Source organism: Mobula birostris, chromosome 21 (genome assembly GCF_030028105.1).
Source record: "Mobula birostris isolate sMobBir1 chromosome 21, sMobBir1.hap1, whole genome shotgun sequence".
Lineage (NCBI taxonomy): Eukaryota > Metazoa > Chordata > Chondrichthyes > Myliobatiformes > Myliobatidae > Mobula > Mobula birostris.
Window position 1 is genome coordinate 39,211,692 of NC_092390.1, and position 19,720 is coordinate 39,231,411.

Here is a 19,720-nt window from a genome sequence, read left to right on the forward strand (position 1 = left end):
AATGCAAGTCAATAAAACTTTTGAAAATCATGTGTATGTAGAAGGTGCAGAAAGCACATAAATAGAGTACAAGATTTGGATTTGTATATTAAGGATACAGGCTAGAGCTTCAATTGCTCCCTCTTGCTTTGTATTATCATCAATGGCTCCTAACCAAGGAAGAACTTTCTCCAGGAATATGCTCATCGTTTCCATTGTAGCTATTTTGCTCATTACACCTACACATCTTGCAGCCATATGTCTCACTGCAGTGTATGGGTGTCGCAAACAAGTGCAAAGGTGTGGAAGATGTTGCAATAACTGAAAAAGAAAGAATTAAATTGCTTTTCATTATTTTACATTAAAGTTAAGAATTTAAAAACACATTTTATTAGTAAAGCCATCAAAAATCACACATAGGATCATAAAGATCATAAATTAGCAATAGGAACTTAACTTCAAAATTGACAAATGTAGGGCAAATTACATTGATCTAGGCAACTGCAAGCAAATGTGCTATGTAAACTATTTCATCAATGTACACATCTTTAATTAACTTTGCCAGCAATTAAACATGAATTCTAAATGTACAAGGTTGAGTATTTTGAGAATTTTTGATAAAAGTTAGTTGTACATGCATTTTGTTTTAGATTTCATGTTTAACAAACCTGGGCATGGATGTCAGAGCCCATTGCTGCTGCTGTGATTTCCAGCACCTGTAATGAGTTAACTAATTCCTGGGCAGCGACATCTCCCTTTTCAAGTACCACATTTCCATCTGTAAAAAAGCATAAATAAGCCATTTTCTCTCTATATCATATAGTATATAGAACAGAATACATAATAATGATATAGGGAAAATTTACATACTGAAATTATGAACATCTACATGAGTTTTTAGGAGTCCAACCATAGAGTCCCAGAGGTAAGGCAGAGTTGTAGCCATTTCTGCACCAAAGTGCTTTCCAATCGTGGTAAGTGCATATTCAGCTCCTCTTCTCTGAATTAGGTTTGACTTCTGGGTCTGCAACAGATATGAGGGTTGTTCCTTAAATATTGAAAACAAATCCCAAATATTTTGGGTTCTCTAAAGTTGACATAATATTCTGAAATGATAGTGCAAGAGAAACAGCAACTCATAACATGCTGCTCCTCTCTAGTTCAGACAATGACCTATTATTATTATTGATTAGTTTAATGAATAGATTAAACCAGAATCTTTAGGTACTCAATGGAAAACCACATTTAGGAGCTAAATTTTCATCTATTCAATGTCAATGGAAAAAAGTCTAGACCAGTGATCCATTAAAGGAAATGACTATCAATGACGTACATCTCTTAGATTTAATGATGAAAGAACACAGACAGATCAATAATTCAATTTCTATCAATTAACACAAATCAGAGTATATGGAAAAGAATATCCAATTATTTGGCCTGCTAGCATGTAATCAGCCAAGAAATATACACTTGAATAGTTTAAACTGTATTACATTACATCTGTAATTAGTCACTTACCTCATCATGTTCACTCAAACTAATCCCCACACTCCCTTGAGGAATGTCTGCAGATGAGCCTTTGAGAGCTTTGGGTGTTGGCCCTCGTCTACTGGTTAGAGCAAAGGCAGCTTGTTGATGCCTGTAGAGTGTAATAATTCCCTTGGTCTTATTTACTGCATGATGCATTCCATCCTTTTCAGAATTTGGTCCTTAGATGAAAAGACACAATTGTTGTGTTAGTATATTTTTTAATTAGATTCTAAACATTGAACTCCTAAATCTTAAATTATCAGTATATACTATTCAGTTCCTTACACCAGTACAATTGATATTTAAGTATTCATTTTTAAAATTTTATATTATTAACCATGTATATATTTAGACAAACATATTTATCAAGAACAAATTCTTATTAGAATGACGAAATCATGCGGACACAATATCACGATGCATGAAGACTGACACAATATTTAATGCACAAAATTGTACAAAGCTGTGGGGTACACTTGATCACCCACTTACACAAGGAGAGCTTGGACAACTAGTGAAAATATAGAAGTTGCTAAATGTTAACATTTAACTAATTCAAATTGAAATGAATATCTCTACACATTGACACGATGTGACCCTTCCTCATATATTATTACCTTTAGAGTTATCCACACTGTTAGATGTGGGTACTGGAGAGGTTGCTGAAGGAGTTACTGTACAATCCACACAAACAGAGTTGCAAAGATTTTTCACAATTTTGGGATTGGGACAAGGGCATCTTGCTGTACATTGTTGGAGCAATTTAGCAATGCAAGAAGCTGCATAATTCTGAACAAGTATATTCTCCTCCTTTTTCACTCCTTCCATTAATGGTTTAATGATAGGATTCAGTTTTTCTGGAAGTTGCTGTAAGTTAATAACTGCACAAGCAGAAAATATATGAACCCTCAGATGAAGAGTTTGCCATTCTTGATTTGTTTCTGCCACAGTCATCTGTACCTGCTGGCGCTTGCTATCCAATTGTTGGATAACATTGGGCTTCAAACGATGGGATGATGTCACTTCATTGAATGTTGTAGTGATCTTCAATTAAAAAGAATCAAGAGCATTAATTTATATTTTACACTAAAGAGAACGAGCATTAACTTTATACAAAAACTGTTAAAATTCTTAACTTTACTTTAGTGCTCTGGCATTTACAATACTTCCTTTTGAATATTCTTAATGCACTGTAAGTCAGGTTTGGCCAAAAAAAATTAAATATCTTTGAATTTCAAAGTGTCATTGTATAATTTTTCCCTCTGCTTCTATCTACTTACTCAGGCAGTTTTATATAGGGAGGTTTTTAGTTAAGCAAATGTGGTTTTCCTGTGCACTTTTAACGTATGAGCCTCCAACCTGACTACTAAAATTTGCATCTTTCCTTTAATTTACAAAATGCAGAGTTCCATTTTAGATAAAATTTATACAATTGCTCACAAATTTTGATACATGGAAAAAGCAGCATGACAATATGCAGATGACAAATATCTTAAATATTCTAAAACAATATTTAATTTTAAATGCTACATTTTTATAAAACAAAAACATTAGCTCTGTTGGACAACTATCATACTCAGAATTTATTTAGATTAAACTTACAAGCTTGATGGAGAGGGAAAACTGCATTCTTTGACAATTATATCTTTCAGTCTAGTTCGCACAACTTCTCATTGCTGCTTCTCTGTTTAAACAAACTTACCAGTTCATTTGCTTGATCTATGGTAAAGACACTGTTGTTCACACTGCTCCTGACATCACAGTTGGCTTCAACTAATGATGCAATCAGTTGCTTACATTCATTCTGCATTCGTGTAAATGGAATAGCTATCTCATCGTAATAAAGATGTTCAGACAATATAGCCATCAATCGTGGCTGTACAGCATTAGATACAACCACACAGTCCTAGAAATAAATCAAAGCCTAGATTCAGTCATTGTCATAAAGTTAAAATTGCTCACAAAATGTACAATATGCAAAATGCTTCAGCTTAAATACTGAATAAATGAGCTGGACAGTTTAAATATTACATTAACTATCAAGTATCCAGGTTCCTCAGAAAGATAAAAAGACATGTTCTAAATGAAACATGATTCTAACAAATTCTTAATTTTTTTTGTGAATGTATAACATTTTCTGAACTTTAGTAAACAGACACAATATAAAACACTTGATACACAAATGAGCATAGTTAGTTAAAACCCAAGAGTGAGAGTAAACAAAATTTCAAAATTATTAAATGAAAATGCTGTCAGAATTATTCTGTGTGGTAAAAATACAGTGAAACAGACAAGTTAACACACATCATTCAAGATGTATGCTTAAAATTCAGCATCTTTTTAAAATTGGTCAAGCAACAAATGAAGAGATCACAACAATTTAAAATCATTAATAGTTCTAATAAACTCTATACCTTTTTGAGGTTAGCCCATTCAGAAATGACTAATGCAACAGCAATTCTCTGCAGTGCAGACTTGGAGTTCAAATGGAACAACAAGAGTTGAGCAAGAGACTCAGCAGGTTTCACTTCTTGATTGATGGAATTGACACTTGGCTCACACATGGAACAGCAGAGTGCTCCTAGCAACCTTTGAACAAGAAGGTATAAAGTTTACTATCTCAATTAGATGTAGAACAACTGTAAAACAGTACAATTTGGGTTAAATTATCACACGTTCAAAGAAACTCATACTTTGAACACACTTCAGCTATGACTAAAGTAATCATTATATTGTTAACTTAGTGAAGTTAACCTGTTATCCAGAAGTATCAACACAAAACCTAAAGAATAAGAGTGTAATTCCTCAGAGTCAAGGGTGCTTTATTGCAACAAGAGCTTCAGTGTTCAGAAGCTGTCTGTGATGGCCAGTATTAGGGAAGCCTTTGGGGAGAGGAGCAGCTGGTCAGCGCCGAGATGCAAGACTTAGGGTTGCATTCTGCCAGCCACTGTCAGACACTTGCAACATTTGCTACAAGTTGACAGAGCATCAGGACTTAGCGGGATACCTGTACAGATTGTTCTTATTTTAGGAAAAGATGAGTATTATGCAAATTTGCTAAATCTTTGCAGCGATAAACAGATTAGCACAACTATGAAGTTAGTATTACATCCAAAGCAAGACCCTCAATTTCTTCCTCAATATGGCCGAGTGGTGCCATAACAACCTCTTACTCAATGTCAGCAAGACCAAGTAGCTGATTATTGACTTCAGCAGGAGGAAACCAGAGGTCCATAAGCCAGTCCTCAGAGGATCAGAGGTGGAGAGGTTCAGCAACTTTAAATTCCTCTGTGTTATCATTTTGGAGGACCAGTTCTGGGCCCAGCACACAAGTGCAAATTACAAGGAAAGCATGGAAGCGCTTCTACTTCATTAGAAGTTTGTGAAGATTTGGCATGGTGTAGTGGAGAGCATATTGACCAGATGGATCACAACCTGGTAAGGAAATACCAATGGTCTTGAATGGAAAATCCTGCAGAAAGTAGTGAATACAGCCCAGTCCACCATGGGTAAAACACTCCCCACCATTGAACATATTTACACAAAAAATTGTCACGGGGAAGAAGCAACCACCATTAGGGACTCTCACCATTAGATTCATGACCTATCATTACCCCTCAACCATCAGGCACTTAACCAAAGTGGATATCTTCACTTCACTCAACTTCACTTGCCCCATCATTGAAATGTTCCAACAACCTCTGAACTCATTTTCAAGGACTCTTCATCTCATATTCTTGATATATATTGTGTGCATGTGTACATATAAAACGGAAGCAATTTTGTGAACCTCAGTACAAATTATTTTAAAATGAGTTATCGTACCTGGCTGCCTTTAGGCGTGTTCGCGTTACTACATAATCTCTGGTAGCTTGATCCTCATTAATGGTGTCCAAACCAGCAACATATTCTTGCCTCACTTCTTTTGTTGGAGCTTGCCCTTGTCGGTGCTTAGTACAAGATTTTTCCTAAATCAAAATAGGAATGGTTATATACAGCTGGTCTGGATGAGTTGTATCATAAATATTTCAAATTTGATAATTATAACTATATTCCTACCAAAGAAATGGATGAATTATTGATCAATTCGTAGGCACCTTCCTGTTCAATAATGCATTAATTTCAGTTCAAACCTGTTCAACCTACTCATACCTGGACTGTAAGGAAATGGGACTATAAGTAAACCGTAAGGTACTGGACTAGAATTAGGCTATTCAAGTCTGCTCCAGCATTTCATCATGGCTAATCCATTTCTCTCTCAATTCCATTCTCCTGCCTTCTCACTATAACCTTTCAAGCCCTGACGTATCAAGAATCAATCAAACTCAGTCTTAAATACACTCAATGACCTGGCCTCCACATCCACCTGTGGAAATGAATTCCAGAGATTCACCGCCTCTGGCTGAAGAAATTCCTCCTCATCGCCATTCTAAATGGATGTACCTCTATTCTGAGGTAATGTCCTCTGGTCCTAGATTCCCCCCCTATAGGAAACATTCCCTCCACATCCACTCCATCCAGGTCTTTCAACATTTGATAAGTTTCAATGAGATCCCCTTCATTCACTTTTATTGGTTGCTCAAGTGAAAAATTATTTTCTCACGACACAAGTTTAAAACATCATTACAAAATGTTCTTTTAATATCATAGCTTCCCATCCAACTTCATGCGAAAAGGCCTTCCTCACTCCCTGCATCTCCATCCTCCAATTCTAGTTGTTCTTCACCATTCGGTGATTTTTCTTCTTTGGAGTCATACCCATGAGGCTCAGTCTGTTGTAATCACTGGGTTGTGTATGTGCGTGACCTAGACATTCTGGTTAAGTGTATCAAGGGTTTTATCACTGCCACCATTAACTTGACAATAGTTTTAGAGCATAAGATATAGGAGCAGAAGCAGGTCATTCTGCCCATTAAGTCTATTCTGCCATTCAATCATGGGCTGATCCAATTCTTCCAGTCATTCCCACTCCCCTGCCTTTTTCCATACCCCTTGATGCCCTGGCTAATCAATAACCTATCTATCTCTGCCTTAAATGCACCCAATGACTTGGCCTCCACAGACACTCGTGGCAACAAATTCCACAGATTTACCACACTCTGATTAAAGTAATTTCTCCGCATCTCTGTTCTAAACAGACGTCCTTCAATTCTGAAGTCATGCCCTCTTGTTCTAGACTCCCCTAACATGGGAAATAACTTTGCCATATCTAATCTGTTCAGGCCTTTTAACATTCGGAATGCTTCCATGAGAACACCCCTCATTCTCCTAAACTCCAGGGAATACAGCCCAAGAGCTCCCAGACGTTCCGCATACAGTAACCCTTTCATTCCTGGAATCATTCTTGTGGATCTACTCTGAACCCTCTTCAATGTCAGTGTATCCTTTCTAAACTAAGGAGCCCAAAACTGCACACAATACTCCAGGTGTGGTCTTTCAAGTGCCTTACAGAGCCTCAACATCCCATAGACTCATAAGCAGCCTCCAAGTGCGGCACCTTGTCAAAGGCCTTCTGAAAACCCAAATACACCACATCTACTGCATCTCCTTTGTCTACCCTGTAGTAGGTTAGTCAGGCAGGATTTTCCTTTCAGGAAACTATGCTGGCTTTGGCCTATCTTGTCACTTGCCTCCAGGTACTCCGTAATCTCATCCCTAACAATCAATTCTAACAACTTCCCAACCACTGATGTCAGGCTAACAGGTCTATAGTTTTCTTTCTGCTGCCTCCCACCCTTCTTAAATACTGGAATAACATTTGCAATTTCCCAGACATCCAGTGCAATGCCAGAATCTACCGATTCTTGAAAGATCATTGTTAATGCCGCCGCAATCTCTCCAGCTACTTCCTTCAGAACCCGAGGGTGCATTCTCTCAGGTCCAGGAGATTTATCCACCCTCAGAGAATTAAGCTTCCTGAGCACCTTCTCAGTTGTAACTTTCACTGGACATACTTCACTTCCCTGACACTCCTGAATGTCAAGTATACTGCAGATGTCTTCCACTGTGAAGACTGATGCAAAATACTCATTCAGTCCTCTGCCATCTGTGTCTCTCATTACAATATCTTCAGTGTCATTTTCTATTGGTCCTATATCTACCCTCAACTCTCTTTTACCCTTTATATACTTAAAAAAGCTTTTAGTATCTTCTTTGATATTAGTCGCCAGCTTCCTTTCATAATTCCTCTTTTCCTTCCTAATTACTTTCTTAGTTTCCTTCTGCAAATTTTTAAAAGCTTCCCAATCCTCCATCATCCCACTAGCTTTGGCTTCCTTGTATGCCCTCTTTTGCTTTTACTTTGGCTCGAACTTCACTTGTCAGCCACGGTAGTGTCCTTCTCCCATTTGAAAATTTCTTGTTTGGAATATATGTCTTGCACTTCCCTCATTTCTCACAGAAACTCCAGCCATTGCTGCTCTGCTGTCCTTCCTGCTAGTGTCCCTTTCCAGTCAACTTTGGCCAGTTCCCCTCTCATGCCATTGTAATTTCCTTCATTCCACTGAAATATTGACACATTGGAATTTAGTTTCTCCTTCTCAAATTTTGCAGATACAGCTCTGGCGGTATCTCTTATGTGCATAACTCTGAACTGGATGTGAGGGATAATGCAAGGATCGATGCTGACGAGCTTTGTGGCGGGTTGTTGGAAATGGTTTTGTGTAGTAGGGAACGGCTGACAGAGAATCTTCATCTGTAGATATTTTAGGATAAGACTCATGACATGTTCAGGGAAGGGATGAATGACATGAAGCTCAGTTTCCTAATGTACACACGCGCAGTGCACTCAAAGTATGGGAAATCAACGTCATCTAATACCAAGAAAAAGTACCTTTGATTTGGCTTTAACCTCTAGCAGCATATTTGAATCAATTGGCAAATGAGAAGGCTGCATCATTAAACATAACCAAGCTCCCATCCAAGGACAAGCAGCAGCAACCACATATTGAAGAGGGGCTTTATTCAACAATTCCAACCACACCTAAATACAAGAGGAAAATAATGCTTTATTGATGCATTAAATATATGGAGATTAATTTACATTTTTGTCATAATTTTATTTCTAATCATACACTGAAGAAGGTACACAGAATTTAAAAGGATTTGTGAGGGCAGGAGAACTTTAAGCTAAGCGTAAAGGCAGAACAGGCTTGCTTCCTCTAGAATAGAGAAGGCTGAAGAAAGACCTAAATGAAATTTTAAAAAAATTGTCGGGGCTTGGTTAAGTAGGAAGTATTGCATTTCCAACAGCTTAAAGATTAAAAAAAAAGCAAGGGACATTGATTAAAGTAATTGGTAGGAGGACTGAAGGGAGATGTTAAAATCCATTACACCTGCACTATGAAGACAAATGGAACACTGTGTAAATGGATGGGGCAGACAGTACCCTATACCACATTTATACAGTTCTTGCATGTTTTTGCAATAGCAAACTAATATTAAACTGACACAAGCATAAATAAAACTAATAAATAGCATTTCAATGCACTCCCTGAACTATTTGCTGCTCCTGGGGAGTTTACTCCGCACATGGAATCCCTAGATTTAAACAAAAATACAATTGGAAATAAACTGCTGTTAAAACTTTGTAACACCTCAAATATTTTACCTAATCAAGCACACTCTAAATGGCTAATTGATTCTACAATTAGCAAAGAATGAAATGAAATAACTAAATCAAATGCAAAAGATTCAATAACAGAATCATTTAAAACAATTAATTTAAATACCATTTATTAAATTTTCTGCATTATGATATAATTAAATACAAGGAAAAGTTACCTTTTGAATAAGTTCCAAAATTTCTTGATTACTTTCCAAGATACAAGATTGATATATATGTCTTAACATATCTTGTAGAATTGGCGTTAACCACATTACACAGGACTGAAAAGAAAATAATTACATTGCAAATATACTGTGTAAAAATATCCACACTCTGAAAGTATTTGTAAAATCAATGCAAACAGATAAACAGTTGCACAGTACATCATACATACTTGGTCTTGTGTAGACAGAAGAGTGAATAAAGTTTCCAAAGCTGCTTTCCGAACAGAAGAAATAGTATGGCGTAAGAACGGCCAAACACGAGGCACCAAAACTGTAAGCGACTGCTGGATACTGTTAATAAAAATGTGTAGTGTTATACAAGAGTAAAGAAAAAATGTACTTAAACAGATACAATATTGAGCTTGTAATGGGAGCACATATAATGTAATAATTAACCTGTTATGGCACAAAACAGTTTGTTTAGCCAATCCAGTGCATGCTCTTTTTGTGGTCCATACCTCTATTTTAGAATGGCTCAACTGTATGATCTCAACATGCTCTTCTACCTCCATGGATTTATGAATACATGTGCCTAGACATCCTACAGAACCTCATCATCTAGTCTTATTAAAGAACTGTGAATGCTTGATGCAGAATTTGTATTTTTAAATTATAAAAGATATCCCTAAAGCTACAGTATTGTGCGAAAGTTTTAGTGGGGTGTGTGTGTGTATATATATATATATATATATATATATATATATATATTATATATATAGTGGGACAGGTGGCAGAGAAGGAGTGGCAAGGGTGGGGGGTGGGGCAGGCAGGTAGTACGGGTGCTGACACACCCAGCCCTGAGACACCATGCAAGGCCATTTGAATCCAAACAATTTGTTTATTGATCATTACAGAAAGCACCAGAGAGACATTCTCCTCCTTCCCCTCTCCCTCCCCCCCAGCTCTATCCATAACAGAGACCCATATCAGAATCAGGTTAATCATCACTCACGTCATGAAATTTGTTTTTTTTGCAGTAGCAGTACAGTCCAATACATAAAATTAGTACAGTACTATGCAAAGGCAAGGCACCCTAGTACTTTTGCACAGTACTGTATAAATATGAAATGTTTGATATTCCATTATTCTACCGTGTCCTGGAGAGACTAAAGTTCATATTTATGATTTGGCCCATGACAATTCTTGAACTCGGACTCCCAAAGATTTTTGTCATAAAAAAGTAAGGTTATTCCAAAATTATTAAATACATTAACTGTATCTTTCAGTGATACTCGCATGATTAAGATAGCTCTAATTACTCTTCAGAATCCTCTCACAACAAAATAGTTTTATTCCTATCATATTATTTTAGTATCTTCTTCACAGTCAGAGGGTTTATTTAATCGCTGAAGTCATCAGGATATGAAATGTCTGATCAAAAATTCCTTTTAAATGCAGAAGTTATAATAGCTCTTAAGCAGAAAGTAAATAATCATAGGGAAAAAAAAAGATACCAAATCAATGTTGTAAAAGCAAAATAGAATTAGATTAAGCTTAAAATTTGAGAATGCACACTGGGCTGAAATGTCTGATTTTAAAAATAACATGCTGTAATTCTTTTTGTCAAAGTCAGAATATTGTAAACATGAACAATAAATGGTAAACAAGAAATAAATCAAAACTAAAAGAATCAAATTTTAAACAGCACATCTAACCCAAAGGTCCCTTTTCACAAGATACTTCAAGATTATTCTACTAAAGCCATTAAGATCTCTTAAACAGTCACCTATACTGTTGAATTTGACGATATGTCAATAGTGAAGCAAGTAGAGTCATAATGCTATTAGTAGAAGCTGTAAGATCATCCAAGTCTAGAAGAGCATCCCATAAAGTATTGACAATAAATGGCACCTAGAAAAATGAGAACAAAAAAGTGAGCAAAGGAAATGGCAAATCATGATCCAATGTTAGCAGGAGTTGGTGAGGAAATCATAAAACAAATATACGCATCAGGAAAGTTAACAGAATCACACATACTCTGTGAATAGCTGGGCGGCATGCACCTTGCATTGCCAAATTCAGAAGGCACCTGGATGTGTTATGGTGATAATGTATTGCTTAAAGTAATATTACAAGCGACTAAATTGCATGGTAGAAGGTGCAGCTAAAGAAAAAGCTTCAGCTTAAATCTTTTGATGTTCATGTATGCACATATACTGACAAGAGACACTAAGATAAAGAAAGCCCACTCTGATTAAAATGTGTTTAATTAGATAGGCAGCCTACTGTATATTAGCACTAATTAGAGATATGAGGCCCTTGTCTCATTAAAGTATCTTTAAGAGGAAAAAGAAAGCTTATGATCAATCTTCTGCAACACATTTTTTTCTGAATATGATCAAATAGTGTATTTCTTAGTAGGCAAAAATTCTCGCTGAGAAATAAGCTGTTAAATTAAATGGAACTGCTCTCAAATTCCATGTGTACTATACTTGCTGAAATTAAAAATATCCATGAAAGATACCAAAAGTTAAAATGTCTCAGTTTGTGAAAAATTGGTAAACTTGCAGAAAGGAGGTATTATATAAAAAGGATGTACAAATCCAAAAGGAAAAATAAAACCACAAATTCAGCTTTAAAGCCTGCAGGTACTCAGATAGCAAAAATTGTTCAACTCTGCAAGTTGGGAAAAGAGGACGGGATGCTAAATGGCAAGGGCCTCTGTCAAAGAATACATCAATTAATAGACTTTAACTCAGCCAATTCTTTTTAAAACTTGCTTTATTCTGCTAACAATTTATTGTGTAATTCACAGCCTTCATATGAAGATACATAATGATGCTTATGTAGAGTAGATGAATCTTAATTCAAAAATACCATTGTCTCCAAGTTGTTAGCTTACAGGTTTATGCGCCATTCTAGACAGCCTGAGGTCTAAACACTGGATAGGCTAACAGATACTTATGACTGATGAAAATGAAAAGTAGTTTTCTCTTCCAAACATGTTACTATTTAGCAAGTACTATTCAAAGAAGGTTGCACGGTTTACTAATTATATATCCATGTAAATATAGTTCTTTACAACCACAACAATCCAAAACACATTTTGTTGTATAGAAAGTAGCAATGAATGAAATGGCTTGAGTCATGTGCCACTTGACAAAGTAAAAGATGTCACATAGGGTGTAATACGCCAGATCTACAACATCGTACTTGTGGTTTTAACTGGTACTTGGAGGATGAAATTTCACAAATCTTGTCAGGCGTCGTGTGGTTGGTTCATGGAAATATTTGTCCACATCTCTGGAATTCAGGATTTTAAAAATTTCAAAATCTATAGTTATTATGAATTATTGCAGCTCATAATTCAGCCATTCCTTGCAAACAAGTCTTACAGCATTATATAACAAATTGAGACAAAAGATGGTGATGGCTAAGGGGAAGGGGTAATCAAGTCAGTAATGCAGATGATATTCAGTTCCATTTTATAGCCCAGCATCTATTCTTACTTAGTTTTTCCTCAGTTAGGTAAACTAGGGCCACCCAGTATTTAGTCTTTCAAGCTCCATAAAACATTTCTAACTTTCAATGAAATTTCATTCTGCTAAACTCAACAGAATACAGTCCAGGTCTCCTCAATCTCTTTTTATATGGCAAATCCTTGGCCCTCTAAATGTTTCATTATGTTCCCTACATCGAAGTACATTCTTTCTGGGGTAAGGAGACCAGAACAATGGCTTAGGGACTTCTGCAATTGCAAAAATAAAAATAAAAAGTTTTTGCAACACACACAAAATGCTGGAGGAACTCAGCAGGCCAGGCAGCATCTACAGAAAAGAGTATAGTCAATGCTTTGGGCTGAAACCCTTTGGCAGGATTGGACAAAAAAATTCTTATTTCTGTAGTCAAACTCTCTAACAACAAAGGCCAATTCCATTTTCACTCCTGAAGGTTTATTGTACCTGCATGTTGGCCTTCACTGACCTCAGATCAAGCACACCTAAAAGTATATACCTTTAAACATTAAAATGACCCACTCTCATCATTTCACCAATGTTTTTATTATTTGAAGCAAAGTGAATGACATTTTTCTACACTATACGCCATCATCCATGTTCTTGCCCAGTCACACAGCTTGTGAATATCTACTTCAAGCCTTATACCTCACTTCATATTCATAATCCTACTTAGTTTAGTTGTGTCACTAAACTTGGAAGCAAGATATTTAGTCTCCTTAGCAAAATCATTGAAAACAATTATGAACAGCCGGGCACAAGCATCAATACCTTTGGTACCACACTAATCAAAGTCTGCCACCCAAGGAGGATCCATTTACCCTACGATTTTATTTCTTCCAATAATCAATTCTCAGTCCATGTCTATCCATTATTCTCAATTTCCATGTGATGCAACCTTGTTAATCAACCTCCTGTATGGTATCTTTCTAAAAGCCTTCTGGAAACCAGAATACACGATGTCCACTTGCATTACCTTATTTATTCTACTGTTCTTTAAGAATCTGACCAGACTAGTTAACGTGATTTTCCTTTCATAAATGCATGTTGACACTGCAATTCTGTTATTCTTTTCAAGTTCCTATTAAATCCTTTGCGTTCTACACCATTTTTATGACCACTGACGTTAAGCTAACAGGTTGGCACTTTGCTGTTTTTTGCTCTCCCTCCTTTATTATATAGTGGGGTCACGTTTTCAATTTTCAATCTACAGGGAAAATTTCAGTATGTACAGAAACTTGGATTATAACAAGAGTGCCCGCTATGTCTAAAGCCACTTCTTTGAGAACATTGCAAAGTAGATTTCAATGCCTTTAAGAATGATCAGCTTTCAAGGTCATCAGCTTCTCTAGACTATTTTAACAGATAGTAGATGCTACTTAGTTTCTTCAGTGCCTCATTCCTAATCGTATTCAATTCCCTAATACATCTGGCAGGAAGCAGGATGTAGAATTAATGTTTAATTCCTCCATTTCTTTCTTCCTCATTATAAATTTGCCTGTCTCTAATGTGCCCACATTTCCCCTCCTTAGCTTTTTCCTTTTTAACGAATCTATAAAAAAAAGACTTGAACGAGTCTTTATCAATTTTATAATTCTCCCTACGAGTTCTCAGATGCTCCCCACCCTCAGGGTCACTGCTATTTCTTGGCAACCTTGTAAACCTTCTTTTTTGATTTAATATTATCTTTAATTTCTCTGGTCAGCCTCTTTCCCTTCTGGGCTTTCATGCATTAATTTATTTTTGCTATTTGTGCATTGTTTCTTTAAATCTTCACCATTGCTTGCCTGTGCATTCTTCCAATCAACTATTCCCAACTCTCCACTCAAACCTTCAGTTTTCTTTGTTTGGAATTGAGACCCTAGTTCTACATTGGATTTGAAAGTTATATAGATCAATTTAAAAACTTAATCATATTATGGTTACTCATTCCAAAGGTCCCATTGGCAATCAACTACTTTTCATTGCACAAAATGGGACCAAGAATAACCCTTTTCCTTGTTGGAAACTGCCTCAAATTAATTTCACAAAATCACCTTCTACTTTAATAAAGCAAATTTGATTTGTCCAGTGTATATCCAGGCATAATTACAGTATTATTCCATTAAATAGATCTCTGATTTCCATTTTTCTGACTCACTCAACATTACTTCCATTATTTGGTGGCCTATAAATAACTCCCAACATGTTTTCTGCTAGTTGCTCCTCCTCATCGCAACCAAACTAATTCTATGAACTGACATGTCAAGGTAATTTGTTACTACTGTATGAATTGCCTCCCATATATTGGTGATGCACCGCTAAATTTTGTCTGTCCTTTCCAAATTTCAATTACCCTGGAATATTCTGTTCTCATTCACACACCCTGCAACTATGTTTTCATAGTTGCAATGAGATCATCTCTGTTCAATTCAGTTTGAGTGATTAATTTAACATTCAGCTACAAGGCCCTAAAATTTAAATTTTTTTTTTATATAAACATTTCTCTGTAGTTCACCACTTATTGTTGCTCAGCTATGTTTATGGTGCCCATTTATAGCAGTTAGTATTTTTCTAATTTCTCTTCTTGCTTTGCCTCTCACCTTCCTGAAAAAAATGAAACTATTTTTGAGGAAAATTTGATTGGAAGTATACAAAATGATGAGGGGTTCTGGGTAAAATGAATTGACAGGCTGATCCCTTTGGTGAAGGGCCAAAGACTAGAGGTTACAAGTGTGAAGTAAGTGGCACCAGAATTAAGAATGACAAGAGGAAATTCACCTGAGTGAGGGGTTGGAATCTAGAAAGTAACTTGTGAACATGTGATAGAGGTTTGCTCCATTGTGGAATTCGAGAGAAATGGCTAAATATACAGTGAAGAAAAAAATTACAAAGCCATTTTGGAAGAGTTGGTAGATAGAACCAGAGAGAGTTGCTCTATAGCTGACACACACTCGTTAGGTTGAATGGCTTCCTATATAGTAAATATTCAATGATTTGCAATAAACCATGGCTTCTTGCAAGATAAAATTTCAACAGCTACTAGTTACAAGTAAGTTAAGTACCACCACAGCAGGAAGGTCGAATTACAAAATAATGTTAACAGAAGCAGTTTTCATAACAAGAACATAAAAAAGTAAAAGGCACATGACTAAAATAGGACAAATGAAAGTAAGTTTCTGAAGAAAAGTTACTATATTGACAGATACACTTATTTGATAGATCTAATCTCTTTATGGGTAGATTCAACCACCCACATCACTTCATGATGGGTAAGTAGTACAGCACATTAATTGCAGAATATCTTTCTGAAGTAATAGCCAATGAAGAACACAGAAACTTGACTGAGTTAAATCAATTGGAATAATGTTGACTTTTCAAAGACAACTATATTTTAAAGCACCCGTGGTTACTTTTTTCCCCCCTTTAGATCCTCACAATCAAAGCTTGCATGTAATGAAAGAAGATTAAAAATGCACCAGGTTGGCAGTTCCTCTAGATGCCATAACCTAAACTAGATCTGAACATTTTTAAGAAGTTATTTTACTTCATTTTGCTTTAAAAAAACTAATAAATGAGATCCTTGGCTGTTCCTATCTTAATATTCACTTCACACTTGAAAGATTTGGAACTAACCTCAGATGCCTGAAGATGTACAAGATTTTCCACAACTGGTACAAGTGCAGCTGCTGCTACGGCACGAACATCATCATCCAGGTCCTGCAGGCCGTCAATTATAGTGGGAAGTACTTTTGGTAGCAATGTATCAATCAAGTCCTAGAGCAAATTACAAATAATTTTATTACTGCACGAGTAAAAACTTCTCAATTACTGCAAATGTTATGTAGTTAAAGAATATTGCAACTTACCTGCCGGATTGCCAAAGCATATTTGATTCCCAGAAGTCCACCGTGTCTGACTTCCCACTGTTCTTGTGCCAACAACTTTAATAAGACAACCACTGTTCCATGCACACCTCTCTCATTCATGTACTTCAACACAACTCCAAGTGTTTGAGCACAGGTTTCCCGAACAGGTGCCACAACCTATAGATGAAAATATTACTTCTTACATGTTGCAGAAATTCTTTGTCACCATATTACCTGCCCATTTGTATCCATCTCATTCATTGCTAATGCAAACAAAGAGACGATTAAGCCCTAGGACATGACCAGGAAAATAGATATTATTGTCCTAAATTTTGTCATCTGATTTCCTTGATCAAAAAGGGAATAGATCCTTTTCTGGTCAAATTCCTTTCCTTTAACCTTTTTTTCTTGCTCTTTTAGATTCATTCATGACACTGAATGATGCGTAGGGATCATTTTCAAAGTTAGCATTTATTACCCTGAACCAAGTGGCTTGCTGGATGATATCAGTGGCCACTTAAGATTCAGCCACATAGCCATAGCCATATTTTAGGCCATTGCCAGCAGAAGTTAAATATTCTTTCCCTAACAGACACTAGTGAACTGAATGGGTTTTTAGGACATGAACACCACAAACGCTGATGACAGATCTTTATTCCAGACCCAACTCAAAATTTTAACTCAAGTCAGCAGATTATTAATTCAGGTTTTGTATACTAATTTATTAACCAATATCCTAACAATTGTTCTGAGAAAGGATTGCAGATGCAAAAAAAATTGACATCTCTTTCCACAGATGCTGGAAATTAAATACATGAAAAATGCTGGAGGAACTCAGCAGATCAGGCAGCAGCTATGTGTAATGCCTTAGTTAAGATTTCTACTGCTATACTGTGAGGTATTTTTATCTTAGTAGTTTTCTGCAAAAGCAGTATGTCCTGCTAGTAACAGTGTTTTGGCTTTAGCCATGTTGTCCAACTTAGGAATGTTGTGTCAGCCAATCGAAGTTGTCTTGTATGTGTTGTAACCTTCTGCCCAGTGGGATGCCATGGAACAATTGAGGGCTGGGCAGGATCAGATTTCAGAAGGACAGTAGTCTGGTTTGGTGTCTTTTGGCGGGAGCTGTGGAGCAGGCCACAAGGGAAGATGCCTGCCGTAAGCCGTTCGAAGGAGGGACCCCATTGTAAGAAGTACTTTGTGCAGATGAATGGTTCAAAGGAGGAAGTGCTAATACTCTTGAGTTAGCCAGTTTTTGTTCAAGATGATCCTTGGGGAAGTTTGAACTGTGACTGGTGTCTTTCATGGAGAACATGGGTTCAGCACGTGAGTAAAGTGATACACCCGACCACTCCAGATAAGTTTCAACGTTTATGTGAGTATTGGGTTGGTTTAACAGTATAGGCCCTTTTATTTAATTTTTTCTTTTCCGGTTAACTGTTTGAGTAAATTGAAAAATTGCGAAATATACTGTTTATAATTTTATCCTGGTGTACAATCTGTTGTTTCTTGGCGAATGATAACTTTGCATGGGCAGTATTTACACAACATTTGCTACAATCAATGCTCCTTAATCTGAACATGATGCCTTTTAATCAGATCTGACTAATAAATAGCTACCTTAGCAACTACTTAAAAAAATAGATGCCACATTACTCAACTCTTTTAGAATACCAATGGAAAATAACCATAGGAGAAGTTACTTTGATATATATTCATTCTTTACCTCTAAAATTATATTGCACCTACTTCATCAGATACAAAATCTCCAAATCTATCCAGTGCAAACACACAAAGAAGACGGATAGCCAAGTCCTCAAGCCATTCCTGGTGCTGTTGTTCGATCTGAAAAAATACGTATTAAAAATACCGTTTCACAGAGAAGCAACAAAATACTATTCCATAGATGAGCAGCAAGACTGGTAAAAAGCTGTATGGTATACCTCAAGGCCTGAACAGGACTGTATAAATAGTTTTTTTAAACATCACAAGTCTAGCATTATTAATAGAAAAAAAAATTCTTGATACTACAGTTAAGATTTATTCACCAATATTTCCAAATATGCCACCATAATAATATGATAATTTTGTTTTGGCTTTCCTAGAATCAGACAGAACTTTCTTGAGCTACTGGCAGCAATTTAATGCAATCATGCACCAGCTTTTATTACTTTGATACTATTAGTGAACCAGTCAGACACTTGTGATATTTCAGTAGCTTTAAAGTTAGTTACAAGAAAGAAGATCTTTTAAAATATATTCCACAATTTAAAAGCAAAAATCAAGTTTTCCAACAGCCAAAGCTCTCAGAAATGCTAATAATGGTAACCACATTTTAACATTAAAATCTTTTAATAATTTACTAATCACAACCATCCACCAAGAATAGTGGCAGAAATATGAGAAAGAACCAAAGCAATAAACAATACAGATGTAGAGAAGGCAAGAGATAAGCAGAGGAAATCCTAATTTAACCAGACATTAACAATCTTGAGAGAAAAATAAATGCTCTGCAGTTCTTTCAGTAATATTTTAGGTTATTAGTCATAATTACTGCCAATTTCAATAGTTTTATGTCCCTAATGTTACACTAGAATTCCATAATTTAAAGGTTCACTTCTAGAATATTTTTTATTCATTTAGATAATGGTTTTACGTCAACCCTTATATTCTTAAGCTACCCTCATCTCTACTGCTAATTTAAAAAAAATCTTTCTTCTGCAGCATATTCTAAAACATCTTTTCTACTATGGTACATAACAACTGTACCCTTGAAATTGGGTAGTAATATAAAACTACCAGCATTAGATGACTTGAGCACAACCTTGCGTATTATAACCCACACATTTTGAATGGTCACATTAAAGCTCAATTTTAATTATGTTACATTACATCTATAATGTCAGCTGCTGTTAAAAAGATAATTAACATAAGCAGTTTGCAGAAAGCAAAATCCCCCAAAATGCTACTGACATAATGATGAATAATCTTTTTTTATGGTATTTTGTTTTATTTAAACGATAGGCTCAAATAGTAATCTTGCATTTGCTCAAGTACTACCACACGATCATTTCCCCACCT

At 36.0% G+C, this 19,720-nt stretch overlaps 1 protein-coding gene across 2 annotated transcripts in view; it reads right to left on the reverse strand.

The window, feature by feature from the left end:
* Positions 1-19,720, reverse strand: part of btaf1 (BTAF1 RNA polymerase II, B-TFIID transcription factor-associated) — an 81,359-nt gene that overhangs the window by 27,475 nt on the left and 34,164 nt on the right. For both annotated transcript variants that reach the window (XM_072239350.1, XM_072239349.1), the window contains exons 10-24: positions 18,389-18,484; positions 16,643-16,819; positions 16,410-16,550; positions 11,066-11,190; positions 9,510-9,630; positions 9,292-9,396; positions 8,342-8,491; positions 5,335-5,477; positions 3,924-4,098; positions 3,212-3,415; positions 2,127-2,553; positions 1,498-1,688; positions 850-1,003; positions 648-757; positions 99-300 (exon numbers count right to left, since the gene is read on the reverse strand). In XM_072239350.1, the coding sequence (XP_072095451.1) occupies positions 99-300; positions 648-757; positions 850-1,003; positions 1,498-1,688; positions 2,127-2,553; positions 3,212-3,415; positions 3,924-4,098; positions 5,335-5,477; positions 8,342-8,491; positions 9,292-9,396; positions 9,510-9,630; positions 11,066-11,190; positions 16,410-16,550; positions 16,643-16,819; positions 18,389-18,484 (2,521 nt within the window). The remainder of the gene's footprint in view (positions 1-98; positions 301-647; positions 758-849; positions 1,004-1,497; positions 1,689-2,126; positions 2,554-3,211; positions 3,416-3,923; positions 4,099-5,334; positions 5,478-8,341; positions 8,492-9,291; positions 9,397-9,509; positions 9,631-11,065; positions 11,191-16,409; positions 16,551-16,642; positions 16,820-18,388; positions 18,485-19,720) is intronic.